This window comes from Ochotona curzoniae, unplaced genomic scaffold (genome assembly GCF_017591425.1).
Source record: "Ochotona curzoniae isolate NIBS_2020 unplaced genomic scaffold, NIBS_Ocur_1.0 contig_2699, whole genome shotgun sequence".
NCBI classification, from domain to species: Eukaryota; Metazoa; Chordata; class Mammalia; order Lagomorpha; family Ochotonidae; genus Ochotona; species Ochotona curzoniae.
In genome coordinates this window covers 6,854,357-6,867,467 of record NW_024465561.1, presented here as the reverse complement: position 1 = coordinate 6,867,467, position 13,111 = coordinate 6,854,357, and the positions used below count along the sequence as shown (strand labels likewise).

Here is a 13,111-nt window from a genome sequence, read left to right as displayed (position 1 = left end):
TCCAGTCCCTTCTTGTACCCTACCTAGATCACCACCAGAGGTCGCTCACGGCGTGCTGCTTTGATCCCGACAGCCAGCGGGTGGCATCTGTCTCGCTGGACAGGAGCATCAAGATCTGGGACATCACCTCCCAGGCCACATTGCTCACCATCCCCAAGTGAGGAGAGATGCCTCCTTGCAACTCCTGGGAGGTTGGGGACGGTAGTCCGCGTGTCTTCCCGTGCTCTGGGTGGGGCAGCCCCAGCATGGTCACGCGTGCTCCACGGAGGCTGGAGGCAGGTAGGCCATGAGGGAAGCCCGGGGTGGTGGCCTTCTGGCTGGATACCAGCGTAAGCCAACATAGGGAACTAGGTGCAAAGTCCTGTGAAAAGGTGAATTAAAAAAATCTTTACTCGAAAGGCAGATTATACACAGAGGAAGAGAGACAGGGAAAGAGATCTTACATCCATGATTCACTTCCCAAATGACCACAAATGCCAGAACTGCACCGATCTGAAGCCAGGAACCAGGAGTTTCTTCTGAGTCTTCCACTTGGGTGCAAGGGCTCAAGAACCTGAGCCATCCTTTGCTGACTTCTCAGGAGCATGGGCTGGATGAAAAGCAAAGCAGCTGGGACTCGGATCCATATGGGATGTTGATGCTGCAGGTAGAGGATTAACCTGTTATACTACCATTCTAACCCCGAAAAGGCCAGTTCCTAAAAATAAAAGAAAGGTCACTTTCCTCTGAGAAAAGCTCTGAGGTTTCTCAGAAAAACCTGGCAGCTGGCACCAACCCTTTGTTGCAGACCCTGGAGCCAGGACCCCAGGCTGCACATTCGCCCAGTGCCCAGCCACTCTCTGCTCCCTTCCCCTGCCTGCTGCAGCCTCCTCAGGGCCAGGCGTGACATGGATGTGATCTCCCATCCTGTGTGCCCATGAGCCTCGGCGTCCTTACCTGCACGCTGAACGCAGGTGAGAGCTGGAGGAGGCGCTCCGGGCAGAAGGTCCTCAACACAGAGCAGGGCTCCCAGCACGTGCCCAGGGAGGAGTAGTGTGTGACGTGTCTACTAAGGCAGAGCTCCAGAAAGCGAGCTGGAAGCAGATCTTCCATCAGTGGTTCACCCCTCAAAGGACCACAACAGCCAGAGGTGAGCCAGGCTGAAGCCTGCGTGAGAGGCAGGGACCAAGTACTTGGACTCCATCTGCTGCCTCCCAGTGTGCCTTAGATGGAAGCTGGATGGGAAAGCAGTAGAGCTGGGACAAGAACCAGCGCTCTGCTCTGGGATGCAGGTGTCTCGAGTGATGGGTTAACCTGCTTCATCAAGTCATTCCTCTCCCCCTTCCCTCCCTTGTTTCTTTCGTAACAGCTTTATTGAGATATAAGTCACATTCCATACATTCAACCGATTTGAAATGAATTCAGTGGTGTGGAGGATATTATGCATTATTACCGATTACCATTAGTTCTGATGGTGGTAACGTATGTACAACAGAGAGCTTGCCATTTAACCATTTTGAGTGCACAATTCATTGCCATTAATTCCATTCTTGGTGTTGGGCAACCATCACCACTGTGTTTTAAAGCCCAAACAGAAACTCTGCATCCATTAAGGAAGCACCTCACCCCTTTGCCCCAGTCTCTGGCTCCAATGCTCTTCTCTTTTCTGTCCCAGTGAATTTGCTTATTCTAGATGCAGTACATAACTGGAATCATACATAATTTGTCCTTTTGTGTCTGGCTTATCCCATTTAAAGCAATGTTCTCAGATTTCATCTGGATTGTAGCACACATCAGAACTGTATATTTGAGGCTCACATAATGTAACAGGTTAAGCCCGCTCACCGCCTGCAATGCCAACATTCCAGAGGGGTGTCTGTTTGGGACCCAGCCCCTCCACTTCTCATGGGAAAGCACATGGCTTCAGTGGTTGGGCCCGTGCATCCCACATGGGAGATCCTGATGAGGTGACTGGCTCCTGGCCTCAGCCTGGCCCAGTTCCAGGCATTGTGGCAACTTGAGGAGTAAACCAGCAGATGGAAGATCCTTGCTTTCTCTGCCTCTCCCTCTTTCATCCACACCACCTTTGAAATAAACAACATAAATCTTTTTTTTTTTTTAATAAAGATAGTGGAGAATTGAGAATGAGTAACTCAAATAGGTGGCACAGCAATGTGCTTTAATCTCACTGGAGACAGATGAGGAGGCATCGGGAAAGAGGAAGAACAGCTTGCTGAACAGTTGGAAGAATGAAGGAGGGAGGGGTTGAAGGAGCAAGATGGAAACAGGCCCACCAGGGTGGGGAGGAAAGGGAGGCGGAGGTAGGAGAGAACCCCTTGAAATGCCGTCCAGCACTCCGCCTCTGCACTCCCAAGCACCTTCTCCTGAAGTCGCAAGCATCTCTAATCCTCGTGGTAGTTCTCAGTGGGGAGCCTGCTTGGTCCCGCAGTGGGCAGGGTCTGGAGGCATTTGTGGCTGCTAACTGCTGTGCCTGAAAGCTACCAGGCATCTGGTGGGTAGAAAGCCAGGGGGCTGCTATCCCTCCACAGGAGTGGTCAGCCCTTGAGAATCATTCTGCACCACACGGTAAGAGATCCTGGAAGAACAGGACCCTGAGCAGTTCATGCCTAGGCCCGTCGTCGAAGGGATGCTGTCCCCTCCCAACACCAGCAGTCCCTTCAGCAGGTCCCTCTGGGGCCCTCAGGGGGTTCAGCAGTGACCCAGGCAGCCCCTCATTTCGTGTTTCAGGGCGCACGCCAATGCTATCTCCAACTGCTGCTTCACCTTCAGCGGCCACTTCCTGTGTACGAGCTCCTGGGACAAAAGCTTGAAGATCTGGAACGTCCACACGGGAGAGTTCCGGAACACGGGGGCATGTGTGACCCTCATGAGGGGCCACGAAGGCTCCGTGAGCTCCTGCTTCTTTGCCAGAGACAGTGAGTAGCCTCCTATAGGCAGGATGCAGCTCCCGTGGGAGTGGGGGGGCAAGGTTCCCACGTCCTGCGCTCACAGCGACTTCAGGGATATGCACCCACAGAGGTAAGGTCCAAGGATTACCCACAGGGAGGGTGGACACTCTTCCTGGGAAAGCAGAAGGGCTAAGGACACTGTCCCTGTGTATCCGCTGGGAGCACCGTGTCCATGTTAGGTGACTCACTCTTTGCGTAAACTCACTTGTTTCGTAAACTTCCCTGCCAGGTGTGGCGCTGTGGGTTAAACCTGCAAAGCTGGCATCTCCTAAGAACTCTGAGTCCCAGCTGCTCCACTTTCTATCTAGCTCCCTGCTAATATTCCTGGGAAGATAGTGGAAGATGGCCCAAGTGGTTAGGCCTCTGCCACCTACATGGTAATTATAATTTTTTTTTAAAAAATATAACTGTCGTGAGAAATGAGAGTTGGTTGTATCTGGTTGGAGGCTTTTGAGCTACCCAGGAGGGGTCTGCGTGTGGTTACAGTGAGACCTGGTGCCAGTCCACACGTCCTCAGCCTCCTTCCATCCCACCAGAGGAAGAAGCACCTGGCTGGGAAAATGAGCCCCCACCTCCTGTGTGTACGCACGCACACACATATGCACACTCCTTTTGTTTTGTGTTGCAGGCTCTTTTCTGATTTCCGGTGGGTTTGACAAGACCGTGGCCATTTGGGATGTAGGAGAAGGCTACCGGAAACTGGCCCTGAAGGTACCAGTGGCGACTTCAGAGAGAAGGATCTGGGCTGTGCACCATTCTTGTTCCATCTTGGGGGCAGGCATAAAGGGGAGCCAGACCAAGGTGCCTCCTAAGGAAAGGACCAGACATGTCTGTGTCAAAGCCAGCACGCCAATCACCAACAGCAAAGAGAGAGATGTTGTGGCAGGGGGCAGGGAGAAACCACAGGACAATGAGCTGGAAGAGACTTCAGGGCTAATCCTCAGAAGCAGGGAGGGCTTCTCGGAGAAGGAGAACTGGAGCTGAGAACTGGGTAGCAAGGAAGGGGTGGGATGGATAAGCAAGGATCCTGGGGGGCGACATTCCAGGTCAACGGAGCAGCAAAAGCAAAACCCAGAGCTGTTACCTTACAGGGGACCCAGAGAGAAGAGGCTCCACCTGGGGTGTCGCCAGCAGGTTAGAGGAGACCCAGCTTGCAGTGGCAGTGTAATAAGGAGGCATGTCGCATAACACAGCAGGAAGCCAAGGTGGCCTCCTTCAACAGCCCTGTCAAGAGTTCTGCCTACTCCCTGTGGCTCCTGAACTCTCTGTCCCCTGAGTCCCGGACAGAGCCTGGGAACCCCCAAGCAGCTGCACCCGTGCAGGCCCCTAGGCTCTTGTGTCCAAGCCATCTCCTGCCAGGGCTTGGGGGAGGTAATGGACAGCTTAATACAGCAGGTTAGACCCCTCTACCCTGAGAAGCGCCTTTGTCCCGTGTGGGGTTGTGGTGTGCTCTCAGTTCCTCTTGTCCTTCGGTCACACAGCGTGGGTGAGCTGTCCCTTTGCTCCCTGCCACCTCTTTCCATAAAGGAGAGGTCAAAGCTTGACTAAGAGTCTAACTCAGAGCCCTTTCGTCCTGGCAGAGTCAGCCATGGCAGCCACTTCCTCCCCACCTTCTTGTCACCCCAGGAAAACAAGCCCGTAATGGGTCCATGTTAGGTGACTCACTGGGCCCCGTTACTGCTCGGCCTTCCCAACGAGTTTTCTAGAACCAAGGGTGCAAACGAAAGCCTGACAATGGCCACAGTCCTATTTAAAATTTTCGAAACAGAGAAGCGGAGCCAGCAGTGTCTGCCTTCAGCTTCTCTTCCCCAGTGTCCACAACGGCAGGGGCTGAGCTAGAGCCGGAGCCAGGATCTGAGAACGGCATCACAGGGTGGCAGGCAGTCTCATTACTGGAGTCGTCTCTGCTGCTTCCCAGGAGTTAGCAGGAGTCAGGGCTGGGAATCAAACCCAGGCTGTCGCTGTGGGATGCAGGCTTCGTACCCACTGGGCTAAGCACCTGTTCCTGCGGTATCATGTTTGAAAGCCACAGTCCACACGATTAGCACCTTGTTCGCTTACGCTTGAAACCAGGGGAGCCTGGTTGGTTGCTCTCATGGGTACCTGTCTGCTTTTATGGTGCTTATCAAGGCCTTTCCTGAAGGTATCTGGTTAAAATGTTATTTTCCTTCAGGGTCACAAGGACTGGGTCATGGATGTTGCCATAAGCAGGGACAAGAAATGGATCCTGTCTGCTTCAAAGGTAAAAAAACAAAGTGGCCAGGCCAGAAAGGTCACGGCCTGCCAGAACCGGGGGGTAGCAGAAGTGTTGTTCTTGGGGTCAAGTTCCCTGACAGGCTCACTCCTGTGCCTACACCTGGCCACCTCCCTCCCATACACCCCTATCCCGCCACAAGGAGCCACCTGGGGCTGTATAAAGTGAGTCCCTTGCATCTGTAAAGGTGGGGAGATGCCAGGAGCCTCTGGGTCTGTACCACGGGGTGCATCAGCTCAGGCTCCAGCAGCAGAGAGATCCCCGGGGTCCCAGCTGGGTCTTCCCTTCTTGGGTCACTGCATATGGGTCACTGCCATCCAAATGGCAGGGTCACTGGCCAGGGCTGTTTATGCAGATGGGAGCGCCAGAGAAGCGGGGGTCCACCAGGCCCCTCGATCTTTGAACGCATGGTTCTGGACTGGAGGTCTATACAACATGGTCTATCGCTCAGCCTTTCAAAAGGGCAAGAAATCATGACATTGGCCACAAGAGGCCTGTGTGAGGCATCGGGATAGAGTGACGGAGGCAGAAGGGAGACAGCTGTCCTCCGGGGCCGGAGGGCTGGGACAGGGGAAGTCCGTGCTTAGCTGTCCTCCGGGGGTCGGAGGGCTGGGGCAGGGGAAGTCCTGCTTAGCTGTCACGGAGTTTTTGCTGTGGGTGAGGAGGAGGTTTTGGCCCCAGAGGGAGGTGACAGAGACACGGGACTATGAGCGTATTCAGAATCTCCTATGAGCACACTTAGCAATGGCTCCATCAGTATTGTGATACCTATTTTACTAGCACACATTAAACAAAAACCTGTTTCTTTCTGTCCCATAAGCAGTAGGATAGTTCTAGTTCTGTTGCTTTCTCCTGTAACAGTTCTCTGAACTTCCTGCCACTTGTATCAAACTGAATACTGTCAAGTGTAGAATCCGCCTGGTCTTGCACTTCTGTTCCCTTCAAGCGTGCATTGTGTTGATGGCTGCTGTCAGATAACGACCTCCAGTTACCTCTGCTCTCAGCATAGGCATTGAGTGCGGGAGAACTGAGGCTCACAAGCCATAACAGGTCTTCGTGCCTGCGGGGCTCACTTTCCAGCCCACCAGAAATGTCCAAATGCACTAAATCTGCAAGCTTCTTTCAACAGATCAAGTGCTGGGCTGGGCGTCTGACTGCATCCCATGTGGACAGGAGTGCCTGGGATCCAGTCCCACCTCTGCTTCTGATCCATCAGCTTGCTAATGCGCACGTTGGCAGGCGGCAGAGGGAGGCCCACGTCCTTGGGTCCTTGTCACCCACATAGGAGATCTGCACAGAGTTGCTGGGTCCTGGCTTTGGCCTGGCCTAGATTTGGCCATTGTGGGCATTTGGGAAGTGAACCAGCAGAAGATCATTCTCTGTCTCTCTGCCCTTCAGATAAAAAAAGAAGAAAAAAAAATTCACACCATCCAGATCCTCTGCCACAAGCAATTCATCATGCATGCCAGATGTATTTAAGATGTCTATTCAAAAATATCTATCTGAAAAGGCAAACTTACAGAAACATATACACACACACACACCCTAATCTTCCATCTGCTGGTCTACTCACCAAATGCCCACAATAGCCAGAGCTAGGCCAGGCCGAAGCCAGAACCATCTCTCTAATACAAGATGCCACCTGGCAGTTTAACTCACTATGCCACAGCACCTGCTTCCCACCCACACCATGTCTATTTTTTTAAAAAAGATTTATTTATTTTTTATTGTAAAGTCAGATACACAGAGAGGAGGAGAGAGAGAGAGAGGAAGATCTTCCATTTGATGATTCACTCCCCATGCAGCCACAATGGCTGGTGCTGAGCCTATCTGAAGCCAGGAGCCAGAAAGCTTCCTCTGGGTCTCCCACATGGGTGCAGGGTCCGAAGGCCTTAGGCTGTCCTTGACTGCACTCCCAGGCCGCAAGCAGGGCACTGGATGGGGAATGGGGCTGCTGGGACCAGAACTGGTGCCCATATAGGATCCTGGTGCTTTCAAGGCGAGGACTTTAGCTGCAAGGTTACTGTACTGGGCCTGATGCCTATTATTTTTAAATACTCTGAAGCATACTAGTTGTCACCACTATGAAACTCATCTTTCTCAAGGAGTACTGAGATGCTGTCACTCCCCAGAAATAAGTGGTATTTCCACTGTATGTGTTTTTGTGCAGTTCAAACAACTCAGGTGCAATTACTTCAGCTATTTATTGTTTGTTTCTTATTTGTGGTTTATTATAGTCTCTTCAAAGATCACCAAAGCTCCAGAAAAACAGTACATGAGAACCCTTTGTCTCTATTTGAATCCTCACATATTTCAAACCTAGGAGTTGCTCTGCCTCTCCCATAGGGCAGCATGCTTAATGTGTTTTCTGTGTCTGGAGACCACAGTGCCATTGTGTGGGCAGGTCTGTCCTTCCATTTCTGTAGCCTTACATTTCATTAACTGCTTTATTTGGACCAAGGCAAAGGCCGGGGTGGCTAAGAACTTTGTGAAAGACCCAACACTACAGGTAAGTAATATACACTTGGAATGCTGTGTACCTGGCGTGCAGGTCAATTAGTCATTCCTTTACTCCTGCAAGTGTTGGATGGAATGCATGGAATGTTCCAAAATTCACGTTTATGCTTCCCGCCGAGTGTGACGATTGAGAGGCACAAAGGCTTTCATGTTTTATGCAGTTTCATTGGAAACCTTCGTAGAAATCCAGAAGATGCTTTGAAGCATCCAACTGTGAGTTAACGCAGCTGAGAGCTAGAAGGAGACATACTTGTGCTGCTGTGACTTGACTAACCCCATAAAGCACTGTAGAAAAATGTGATTCTCGGTAAAATTGGGCAACTCTACCTGGCAGAGGGCCACCACTCCTGCTGTTACAATTGTGCCAGGAGACATTCAGTTACAACCGGGGAGTTAGGAAAGGTGATTTTAGTCAATGCGTTCTTTCATTGCTGCATTAATTAGCTCCCACAGATGCACTGTTTAAACATTAAGCACCACAGACTTAGGTTACCTTCACAGCTCTGTAGGCTAGAAATCTGCAGCTTCTTCTCGGGCTAAACTCATATCATCCAAAGGACTTTATTCCTTTCTGGAACTACGATTTTTCTTAACTAGAGGCCTTCGTTTTCCGTGGTTTCAGTCTTGGCGCTGCACCCAGTGCTGAGTGTTGTGGAATGCATGCCACACATCCTGCGGGGTGGCGTCACAACAGTTCAGAACTGGGCCTGCTCACCAGCCCCCTCCCCTGGTCCCACTGAGCCGCTTCTATCTCTGTAGCTTTGCCTTTTCCAGAACAGGTTGTAGCCTTTTTAGATGATTTCTAAAAAATGCTTTATTTATTTTCATTAGAAAGGCAGGTTTGCAGAGAGAAGGAAGGGACAGAAAGATCTTCCATCTGCTGGTTCACATCCCAACCAGCTGCAATGGCTGGAGCTGAGCTGATCTAAAACCAGGAACCAGGGGCTTCTTCCAGGTCTCATGTGTGCAGGGTCCCAAGGCCTTGGGCCGTCCTTGACTGCTTCTCTAGGCCACAAGCGGGGAGCTGGATCATAAGTACAGCACCTGCGACTCAAACCAGGGCCCACCTGGGATGCTGACAACACAGGCAGTTGCTTGACTGACTATGCTACTGGGCCGACCCCAGACGGGCTTCTTTTGCTTACCAATGTGCATGTAAGACTCACCCACCCACTTGGGGCCTGCCAGTGCTTTTTCTTTACAGCACTCATAATAGTCCACTGTGGGATGTACTGCAGCCTGCTTGGTGACCATTGGTTCCTTGCTGGTTTCAGGATAGGACCATGAGGATATGGAATATTGAAGAAATTGATGAAATTCCTCTGGTTATCAAGTATAGGAAGGCCATGGGCTTGAAACTGCAGCAGGTTGGTATTGGGTAGAATTAAGCCCAATGAAATTAAGGCCCATGCTCTTTCCCCACCCCCTCCCCCCCAACTCATTTATTCTTTGAACAAATCTCTATTGTACAATTGGGGGTGCAAGCCTGGAACACAGCGGGACTCTTGCGGGACCTGTAGTTCTAGAAGGGGCAGAAGAATGTGCAGCCAGTCACAGGAAGCGAGCACCCTGGAGGAGGCTCCCGTAGGAGAGGGGTGTGGGAGCGCTGGGGGTGACAGCATCTTCCAGGGAGGCTAGGCCGGGTCTCACGGAGCAGGAGATATCTGGGCAGACTGGATGGTGGGCTCAGCTGTGTGGACACTTGGGAAACAAACTGTCGGACAGAGGGAAGAGCTGGTTAGGAGTGGGGTGGTGGGGTGAGGCAAGAGCCAGCCTGTTGTGTCCAAGTGACACCCATGAGGGAAAGGGGGAGGGATGAGGCTGAGGGACTGGTCGCTGGGGGGCACACAGTGGGCCATCCTGCATCCTGTTCCCCACGCATGAGGTCAGACATCTCCGGTTCTCCAGTGTAAGAGCTGGGGGGATAGTGGGCACGTCCTTGGAGCCAGGCCCATCCCAAGTCCATCCCTGGGCTGTGGCAGCCAGTCCCTACCACAGCCTCTCTGCGAACACACCTGTCTGATGCTTCCGGCAGTGGCTCATTACGGAGCGGCGCTGCAAGGCAGGGAGATGGCGGGACCCAATGTGCACCTCATCTTTGCTCCTGGGGAACTGCCTCCTCTGTGCCTCCTGTTCTGGGGTTGGATCATGGAGAAAAGATCTGTGGGATGAGAGGGCGGCAGTGTTGTTGGTGGTAAGGCATCTCATTTCTTTCTTGCAAATGATCAACGAACCCTACCTGGAGCTGCGATGAGTCGCTCGCATTGGCTTTGCTCAAAATCTTCTCAGAGGGCTCTCCCTTCTAACCTACCCATCCTTCTCCTGCAGGCCAGGGGACCACCCCTAGTGGGCAAAGCACGGAGGCTTGGCATGCCAGGACAACAACAGGCCACCCTGCAGGCTTGTCACCACGGGCCCATGCTACAGAGCAAGGCCCTGCGATGGGCCCCACCCCAGGCACTTGTTTGCAAGTGGGAAACAGACAAGGTGGTGTAGTTGGCCGGCCTTCTCCACTGTACTCTGAGTACCAGGGCCAGACACAGGTTCAGGGCAGGAGGAGGATCAGCGCTTGAGGCATGCCTGACTCACTGCATTCACTCGCTTCTCAGGCTTCTGTGAATGCCAGAGACACCCCTGCCCTCCTCCCTGGATATCCGGGAGCCAGGGCACTGCCCAGAGCAGGGCACAGGGTTGGACACACACCCCCCCTGTGTTCCAGCACACACCCCCGCCCCGTGGCCAGGACCTGCCCCGCCCCTGGGAAGCCAGTGTTCATTTTCTCTCTGGATGGGGTGAGACACCCCCAGATAGGGCAGCCGCGGCCTGGCTAAGGTTTCTCTGCCCTCAGAGCCGCAGCTCCCTTCAGCTCTTTGTCCAAACTTTTCCCGCCAGTGCGAAGGGTGTGACAAGCCTTTCTCTGTCTTCGAGAGCGACTCCTCTTCCGAATTGTTTACCAAGTGTGTGTTCTGCCGGATGGAGGCGCGGGACTTGGAGAAAGAGTCTTCCTCATTGTCAGAGGAGCGCAGCCAAGATCACTGACACCCGAGGGCCCTGAGGCGCGAGCCCGGGCTGCCTGGCACCGCAGCTCCGTGGGGACCTCCGCCTCGGGTCCCTCCCCTGGCTCTGTGGGCTGAGTGCATGCCAGGCTGGAGCCGTGCACCACCTGGGCTTACAGCATACCGCCTCAGCACCCGCAGGTGGGTGAACGCGCAGAATAAATCGAGTTTCCGTTGAGAAACAAGTGTGCGCATGACTCAGAAGTCGCTTCCAAGCTTTACGTTCACTTCTGGGCATGACGTCCATTTCCCGGGAAAAACCTAATGACGATTTTCAAGATGTTTGGGGTGTCTGGTAAACGGGGGCGGGGGGAGGGGCGGTGTGGCAAGGCACAGCTGCTGCTTCCTTGGTTGCTCAGGGTTTGGGTCTGATTCATGTCGTGGAAAGCAGCTGGGTCCCCAGCCAGGCAGCAGTGAGAGGCCGAGGGGCCCAGGGAGAGAGAATGAAGTTGCAGGGCGTGGGCGGGCAAGGGACTGATGCCTGTGTTGCAGGTGGCTTAGATCCTCTAGGACTAGGCCAAGCACCGAGGAAGGCAGGGGGTGAGGGCACCCCAAGGTTGGCCCGCCTGTTGCTCCTGCCTTGTGCTGCCAAGGTGTGAGCTGATCTTTGGGCTTGCTAGGAACAGTGAGCTCAGTATTGTGTGACAGCCACACTACACGGACTGCGGCTCCCAGAGGAGGGTCTGGGTTAGAAAGCCTGGTCCCACGCACACATCGTCCACCAGCAGCCACCACACGGCGAGAGCCCGCCCTCCGCCCCTTAATATTGGGCGTGCAGTCTTCAACTCTCGGAATGCTCTGCTGGGCCCAGGGAAGAATGGCTGGCTGACAGACCCCGTGTTGGGGACCCCGTGTCGGCTTCCATCCACGGTGCGCGGGAACCGTCGCTCGGGACGCCAGCCCACCGGGGTTCGCTGTCGTCGGGCCCGGGTGGCTGGGGCGCCCAGCCAGAGGAGCGCTGCATCCTTCGGGCCTGCTCCAGCCTCGGGGCGGGAGGCGGCGTGGTCACAACCCGACGAGATGCCGGGGCAGGCCCGGCCTCGCTTCCCCGCCTCACTCCTCCCCAGCCTCCCCGGGCGCCAGCGGATGCCACCCTGCCCCGAGGCCTGGCCCGCCTACGCCCTGCCCACCAGGTCCCGCCAGAGCTTCCGGTCTCTGGAAACACTTTTCGCTCAGGATTTCCAGCAAGGCTAAAAATCTGTAGCGCATGCGTAGGCGATAGCAGCTTTCTTACGCATGCGCAAGGCCGCTGGAGACCATAGAAATGAGGAATAGATTCTCGCAGCACCGTTGCAGTTGGCGCCGTGGCTTAGTTGGTTAAAGCGCCTGTCTAGTAAACAGGAGATCCTGGGTTCGAATCCCAGCGGTGCCTTTGCTAGGTGTGGTTCATGTACCTTTTCCTTTTGGCAATTTGCCTCATTTTGTTCTGAGTTCTTTCTCCAGCTATCCTCGTCCGGGTCGCGGAAGGGCGAGTGACTGACCCGTGGGGCAGCAGCCTTGCAGGTCTCCTAACGTTATTGTAACAGGGCGCAACGTTGGAGCTCAGAGGGCGCGGTGCACCTGCGGGCTCGTGCACGTGTGATCCAGAGACATACTCCTCAAACGCCAGTCTGGGCGGGACTGGGGCTGAAGCCAGGAGTCGGGACCTCCGTCCAGATCTCCCACGTGGGTGCCAGAGACCCAGCTGCCGGAGGTGTCACTGGCTGCCCACCAGGGTCAGGAGCCAGAGCGGGTATGTCCACCCCGGTGTCAGATGGCGACCCAGGGTGGAGGTGGAGAGGGGTCGTGGAGAGGAGGGCGGAGCAGGGCTGCAGGCAGGGGGAAGCATCCTAACAGGAGCGCAGGAGCTGCGAGTGGGCGGCTGAAGCAGGGGGTGGAGTCGGTCAGGTCCTGTTGCCTGCTGCTCTTGCCGGTCTGGGCTCGGCTGGGCTTGCAGGTGGGCAGGTGGACAGGTGGGCAGCGGCAGAGCACAAGGCGACGGACGACAACCAGGGGTCGGTGGGCAGCAGAGCGGCAGGCTGCAGAGTTCGGAGGCTGTTCCCCACGTCCACGCCTGAATTCACGGATCCCGCCTGATCTCAGGATCTAAGCAGGGTTCGGTTTGGTTAGTACTGAAGGGAGGCTACCTTGGGACTGCTGGGGGCTCCCTGCTCACCAAACCCTGGACTGCCTTCAGTCCCCTGCGGCCAGTCACCTCCATGCCCCCGCTCCCGTACCCCCACCAGGATCTACCTTTGGCTCCGTGTGGCCCAGTTGAAGGAACGAGGTTCCCTGAGCATCTGCTCACACACCCCATACTTCCTCCTTCCTCCGCTTCCCTGGTCGCAGCTCCGTTC

General features: G+C 54.5%; 1 protein-coding gene and 1 non-coding gene across 2 annotated transcripts in view; both read left to right on the top strand.

The window, feature by feature from the left end:
- WDR88 (WD repeat domain 88) overlaps positions 1-10,758 on the top strand; it is a 28,309-nt gene extending 17,551 nt beyond the window's left edge. The window contains exons 6-11 of the mRNA XM_040976555.1: positions 28-157; positions 2,728-2,915; positions 3,577-3,659; positions 5,122-5,190; positions 8,994-9,086; positions 10,612-10,758. Of these exons, the coding sequence (XP_040832489.1) occupies positions 28-157; positions 2,728-2,915; positions 3,577-3,659; positions 5,122-5,190; positions 8,994-9,086; positions 10,612-10,758 (710 nt within the window). The remainder of the gene's footprint in view (positions 1-27; positions 158-2,727; positions 2,916-3,576; positions 3,660-5,121; positions 5,191-8,993; positions 9,087-10,611) is intronic.
- Positions 10,759-12,073: 1,315 nt separating this feature from the next.
- Positions 12,074-12,147, top strand: TRNAT-AGU. Its single transcript has one exon. It is a non-coding gene; the product is annotated as a tRNA-Thr (tRNA).
- The last annotated feature ends 964 nt before the right edge of the window (positions 12,148-13,111 follow it).